The sequence below is a fragment of the Seriola lalandi genome, unplaced genomic scaffold (assembly GCF_002814215.2).
Source record: "Seriola lalandi dorsalis isolate HSWRI2012SDOR001 ecotype SW California unplaced genomic scaffold, Sedor1 jcf7180002054481, whole genome shotgun sequence".
NCBI lineage: Eukaryota > Metazoa > Chordata > Actinopteri > Carangiformes > Carangidae > Seriola > Seriola lalandi.
Genome location: NW_019525034.1, coordinates 33,686 through 40,604, shown reverse-complemented (window position 1 = coordinate 40,604; position 6,919 = coordinate 33,686). Strand labels below are relative to the sequence as shown.

At 43.4% G+C, this 6,919-nt stretch overlaps 1 protein-coding gene across 1 annotated transcript in view; it reads right to left on the bottom strand.

The window, feature by feature from the left end:
- LOC111659494 (neuronal PAS domain-containing protein 3-like) overlaps positions 1-6,919 on the bottom strand; it is a 28,908-nt gene that overhangs the window by 7,576 nt on the left and 14,413 nt on the right. Inside the window, exons 5-6 of the mRNA XM_087175660.1 lie at positions 2,938-3,085; positions 2,275-2,390 (exon numbers count right to left, since the gene is read on the bottom strand). Of these exons, the coding sequence (XP_087031786.1) occupies positions 2,275-2,390; positions 2,938-3,085 (264 nt within the window). The remainder of the gene's footprint in view (positions 1-2,274; positions 2,391-2,937; positions 3,086-6,919) is intronic.

The following is a 6,919-nucleotide window of genomic DNA, read 5'->3' as shown; positions in this document are numbered from 1 at the left end:
ATGTGGGGTGTGGGGAGTGGGGGGGGGTGTGGGGTGTTTATGGGCAAAATTGATAAAATACCACTTATCAGGATCTGTCAGGTATAACAAAACAAAAACAAATAATTTCCCGCTCTTATTTCCATCGTTGTCCTTTGTGTTTTCACAGTCACCAAATTAGAGGCAGACTACAAATTGATTGATTGATTTTTGATAATAATGTAAATATAATATATAATATTACATATATTTATATATACATATTGTATATATATATATTCATTGACGATGTCATATTATGTCAATGTAATTATATCACATTATGTTGTATAGCACGAATAAAAACAAATAAAAACAAAGCCATCGCTGGTTTTGGCTCCTTTAGTCATCCTAACAGAACAGAGGTCAAAGGGCAGATATCTCATTTTAGGAATACTGGAGCCTGAGCACCTCGGGCCTGTTGGAGCCCGGCTGAAGCTGGACGCCTCCTGTAGCAGCTGGCATCAGTTTACAGCCGACAGCGTGCCAGAATCCTTCTCCTCCAGCAAGAGTAACAGCTGGCACTGATTCTCATCATGCCAACACAGGCTGCAGGACTTGATAATATTATGCTGAAGGTGGAGGCCCGGTATTGGTTTAAATTTAACTATACTGGCACCGTGTGAGCTTTGTCTCCGTCAGTATTGGCTGCTTGAATGTTGGTGACACACAAAGTTAATCCTTGATTTGTGTCTGTAGATCTGAATGACGCCAGAAACATCTAATTTAGTTGTCTGCATGGATTCTCACATCAGGTGAGATTTATTAGACTTATTATGTTTCTACATTCATTATTCAAATTCTCTGTTATTTCCAATAATTAATCTTGTAAACTGTCTAAAAAATGTAACTTAAAAACAGGACTTGGTGTCAAAGCTTGTTGAGAATTAATGAGTGAATAAATGAAACACTTGTTTTGAGTTGTCCTAAGCTTTTGTCTTGGTGGTTGTTTGGTAACTACAGTAGAGACGCCGTCTGTCCCTCAGACCCTGTGGCCAGACACTGCTGAAGCTCGCCGGCTAACATTAGCTCTGTGTGGCTGAACGTTAGCTCCGGCTGACTCGAGAACCCTGCGGAGCAGCCTGAATGCTTCTGATGGCTGTATCTACGATCTTTACAAACGGACTGCAGACCAAAGCTGTGAGGCCCTCGTGTTATAGGTCAGTGTGATGAAGAACTGTTTATTTATGATATCACACTATTCGGATGCTTCTGGCCCACGGCTGTTATCCTACGATGTTGACTGACGGCCGGGAGATTTTCTTTGACCCTCACTGCGTTCACGGGCCAGACTCGGGCCGTGGAACCCGGCGTGTGCTGGGCCAGAAGAAACACAAGCCTGTGGCCTGAGAATGGGACTGATAGGTTGTTTTGCATTTTCAGACAGTATGTTTTTTAATGTTGCAAAAGAAAAGGCTTTGAGGACATTACAAAAACAGCTGGATGAGCTGATGTTAGCCTGAGCTCTGAGTAGGACCAAGTCCCTCACAGTGGATGATTCAGTCCTGAACCTTTTCTTTTCTTTTCAACTCCACAAAATAATGTAGATATAAAATATAATTTAGTTAAGTAATGCCTTGAAGTAACACCAAGTTACTTCTGTTGATGGTAAGCTAGTTAGCACAGCATGCTAAGCTTTGTAGCTCACATTAGAGTTGACAAACACACCAGATGAAGCAGAGACCAAACATGTTGTCCCTCTTTCACTGCTTCGTTTCCTTCTGATGTTTTTACGTCTGCAGCAAAAAGAACTGGCATCATTTTCTTTTTCAGGCTTCAGACATTAAATGTTGAGGAGAACCATGTGTTGGACTCTTGTCGTCTTTTTTCTGGTGTTTTGGTTCATTTTTCCGAGGCTTTTCTCTGGTGCTTTGTGGCCTTTTTAGGGAGGAGGGGGCATTTTGTGGCATTCTGTAGAGTTATGCCATGTTTTATGTCATTTTGTGGTGGTTTTGCAGCAGTGCCAGGAAGTGCTCAGTCCCTGCAGCTGTTGGCGTCCATCTCCGCCCAGCCTGGCACAGACGGCACACTGGCACCAGCTGATAAAATATCTTTGGCTTCTCTCATTCAGGCTGTATCTCTTAGTGCTGGTTATTCTGCTGGTAACACTTGTAGAGGTTCATACAAGTTTTATCAACATGTCGTGACTCATTTCATCTTTATATTATATAAAACAGTGAAAAACCAAGCAAGATAAAATACATTAGGGTTATTTGGATGTCGGATGTAAGAACTCCTCCATCCTTTCTTCCGTACCTGAGTTTTCTTTGGACTCGGACTCGGAGTCGGAGGTTTCGGAGGATTCGGAGGTTTTCTCGGGCAGGTTTGGCAGCTGGGCGATGTCCATGGGCGTGTCTTTATACTCTGGATTACTGTGAAGTGACACAGAAAGGGTTTCGTCTCAGTTGGTTGCGTGATATTTAAACTGTGAGAGAATTGTTTTCACTTAAAAGTCGCAAAGTATTTTCTTCTTCTTGTGTGTTTTAAGTCTTGATCCATAAGAAGATCTATTGTTAGTTACATGATAGTTTCTCTCTGGAGCTCTAGTAACAACAGGTCGGTGAGCCACTCAGAAGAGAGGAGGCTGTGAGCTATAAACTATATAAATAATATTTATAAACTAATAGTTTACTAAACTAATATTAAAGATTTATTTCCTCTTCTCTCATATTAAAAGCACCTGCTCTGCACATAAACAGTTCCCTCCTATTTAATATACATTTGTGCAGTTGTATAATTTAATTCCCATTTAATATTCATTTAACTCTTTTAACTTTTTGCATAAATTTTTTCAGTTTTTTTAAATGAATTAATCTGGTTTTGTCACATCTTTGTTCATGAAAGACAAACTCTGGGAATGTGTAGATGTAGTGAAACTTTCATCGCCATGACGACAACGATGACCAGTTGACCTCTGACCTGAGAACGTAGTTGACCCAGATGATGTTCTTCTCGCTGGCGTTCTTGGCGTTGACAGCGATGGTGGCGCTGGACTGGATCCAGATGTAACCGCCATTTTTCTGGATCCACCGGTAATACTTCGTCACACACTGACCCTTATTCATCACTGAGAGAGAGAGCGAGAGGGAGAGGGAGAGAGAGGGAGAGGGGGAGAGAGAGGGAGAGGGGGAGGGAGAGAGAGAGGGGGAGACAGAGAGAGAGGGGGAGGGAGAGAGAGAGGGAGAGAGAGAGAGAGAGAGGGAGGGAGAGAGGAGGTTTGTTAGATATCTGGTCTGCAGGACATCACAGTGACCGAGCAGCTTGTTCATCACAGGAGAAAAGTAAAGAGGAAACATGGACAGAGGGCGAGAGAGAGGCAAAGAGAGAGAGAGAGAGAGAGAGGCAGTCATCAGATGTCATGTGACAGCTGGCTGAGAGCTGCTCTGTTGCTGCCGTCATTAATCAGACCAACACACACTGCCAGCTTGTGTGTGTGTGTGTGTGTGTGTGTGTGTGTGATAAGTTGGAGAGAACACACTCACACTGTGACAGGATGTGGATCTTAATGTGCTTTGAAAAACACTATTGACATGTTTGATACCTCCCGCTCCATGATACTCCACCATAGCATGTTAGCAGTTAGCGCGTTAGCATGTCTGAGGAAGACCAGTGCCACTGCAGCTGTGTCCCAGTTCAGGGACCACATCCTCCGCAGGACGTGGACCTCGAAGGTGTGAAGAAGAACTGAGAGATGGTCTACGGAGGATTTACGCTGTTCCCGCCCTTACTGTTGTGTCACAAAGCGCCCTTTCTGTTGCCTAGCAACCTTGACAACATGCAACTTTTTTTCACTCAAACGTTTTGTTGTCAGTCTCTTGGCTGTAACAGTGTTCACGTCAACACTTACATTAACAGTGTAGCGCTCAGACTCTCTGTTGGTGATGTCTGCTTTCATTACCGAATGCAATGAATCTTGGGATACGTTGGACCACGGAGGATCCACCTGGTGGACTGGGAGAGTCGCTGTGATGCAGTCCGTCATTTCCATGAATTAACCATTTCTTGTTCATTCGTCTCAAACCGCCGACGCTCCTGCACAGACGTCAGCATCTGACTGATCTCAGATCTGTTACTGTAACGCTCCTCCGTCATGTCATGTTTGACTCGGATTTTGGCGGCAGGTAACTTCAAGTTTTTTTAATTATGATGTAAGCGAGGACTTCTGGTTATGGCGTGCCGCTGACAAGTCGCAGTAACTTGGCTCAAAACTAACTTAACTTAAAAACCCAGGAAAAACAACTGACAGCTCAAACAGTTATTATCTTTAAGTGTCAGAAAGACTCTGTCAGAAAGACGCCATGGAAAAACTCTAAACAACCGTGGAACTGTTACCTGTCCTCAGGTGTAGCTCGTTAGGCTGCGTCCTCTGATCTGTCTCTGTTTGTTTGTTTGTCTCAGCTGATAAAAGTTAAAACGTCTTGATGAAAAATGGTGTGAAATAAATAATAATAAATAAAAGTTGGATATACAGTATGCTGCTGGAATGAATAAAAATGATTTAATTAAAAAACTCTTATTGTGAAAAGAAAGAATTATGAAATGTTCATAATACTGAACTGAGTTTCACAATGTCACTATTTTATTGTAGATTATATAAATGGTTCTGTTCATGATATCATGTCATGTCTTATTCATTTAATAAAACTTATGACATTTTAGGTCATTTTTCTTTCTTTTGATTTTTGATTTCGTCTCATGTTTCTTATGTTTCTTCGCTCCATTTGTTCCTCACAGCAGTTTAAAACTACAATTCCCAAGATGTGGAACTGTCTCCCTCTGGTTCTCTCTGCCGGTCTGTTCCTCTGATGAAGGTCTGATGGACCGAGAGCAGAGATGTAGGAGTGGGAAAATCTTTTTCTGTCATCTCACTGACACCTCCAGCAGAGATCGTGTCGTGTGTGGGGGGGGGTGGTGGTGAAATATATAATATATAATATTTACTTAAGAACAGCAGTGATTGTTTTCCATCTCTAACATGTGTTTTTACCTTCGGTGTGTTGTGTGTTTTTGCATCTTTAACTTCAGTAAAAGATGATTTCAACATGTGAGAGAGCTGCAGTACCTGCCGCTCTTCACCAGATAGCGCTGTGTCACTGCGTCAGGCGCCCCCAGCCTCAGGAGGCGGCAACCCGCCTCCACCCCCCACACCCACCCCTGCTCCGCCCTGCGACGGCACGCCGGCAATAAATTTGGCTAAATTAACCACTAAATGGTTATCTCAAGCAATATGTATTGGCATTAATCAGTCAGCGACGAGAAGCGAGGGCCACTAAATTCATATCCCTCTCCTCCATTTAATTATGGCCACAAATAGGTTTTTCCACGACAGAGAAGAAAGAGAGAGAAAGTAGAGGGTGATTTATATAAAAAGAAGGCCAGTAATTAAAAACTATTAGAAACTAATAGCATTGTTTAAGACGACATCCCCAGGGCTGCTATAATTGACTTTGGTCGGGCGGTCGGCGCTCATTCGTTCTCTGTTTGCCTGTTCAGAGAGAGAGAGAGGGAGAGAGAGAGAGAGAGAAGAGAGAGAGAGAGAGAGAGAGGGAGAAAACGAGGGGGGGACAGAGAGAGAGAGAGAGAGAGAGAGAGAGAGAGAGAGAGAGAGAGAGAGAGAGAAGAGAGAGAGAGGGAGAAAACGAGGGGGGACAGAGAGAGAGAGAGAGAGATGGAGGGGAAAATAACTTGTTTGCATGTTAAGGCAGAGATGGTGAGATCACGTCACCTTGAATGTGACCTTGCTTTGTTTGTACGGCAGAGTAAATAACGACACAATGAATGCACACACACACACACACACACACGCATGCACGCACATGCACGCGTGCAGCGCAGTGCTGCTTGTTCAGATGACTGCAGGTCCTCAGAGAGCGGCTCAGTGTATCAGCATGTCCAATGGAAGAGGACACACACACACACACACACACACACACACACACACACACACACACACACACACACAGGGCTTCCTGCCTCCAGTAGACTGCACAATGTGCTGCATGAAACATCCTGTCAGCTGACGTTCATTCCTCACGACACATTTAAAACAAATATTAAATAAATAAAAGACTCAATAATCAATATTGACAACGACCTTCTGGTGAATTCTGAGCTGAGGAATCTCTGCTGTGAACATTTAAATCTGCCGTCTGATGTGCAGTTAACAGATAAACGACATTTTATATCGATCCGTGTTGTGAGGAAGAAAAAGGAAAATTAAAATAGAGGAAATAGAAATGAAACACTGAGCTGCTGCTACTTTCACGTCTGTCCGTTTGTTCCTTGTGACGAAACACAAACGTACTGCTGTTCTCCCTGAGAGAGAGAGTGACCTGAACCTGAACCCGAACCCGAACCCGAACCAGAACCAGAACCTGAACCTGAACCTGAACCGGAACCTGAACCAGAACCTGAACCAGAACCTGAACCCGAACCTGAACCTGAACCTGAACCTGAACCTGAACCGGAACCTGAACCTGAACCCGAACCAGAACCTGAACCCGAACCTGAACATGAACCTGAACCTGAACCTGAACCTGAACCTGAACATGAACCTGAACATGAACCTGAACCTGAACCTGAACCTGAACCTGAACCTGAACCTGAACCTGAACCTGAACATGAACCTGAACCTGAACCGGAACCTGAACCTGAACCTGAACCTCCTACCAGCTCTAGGAGAACCTGCTGTAGGAGAACTGGTATCTGCAAACACTCTTACATCTCTGCTCTCAGTCCATCAGAGGAACAGACCGTCAGAGAGAACCAGTTTAGTTTAGTTTAGTTAGTTTATTTCGAACATGTGCGAGTAACACACAAAGTAAACTAAAAAACAAACAAATCCAATAACAATAATCAAAACAAAAATAATAATGTTAACCCAACATGTCCGAAAAGGAGT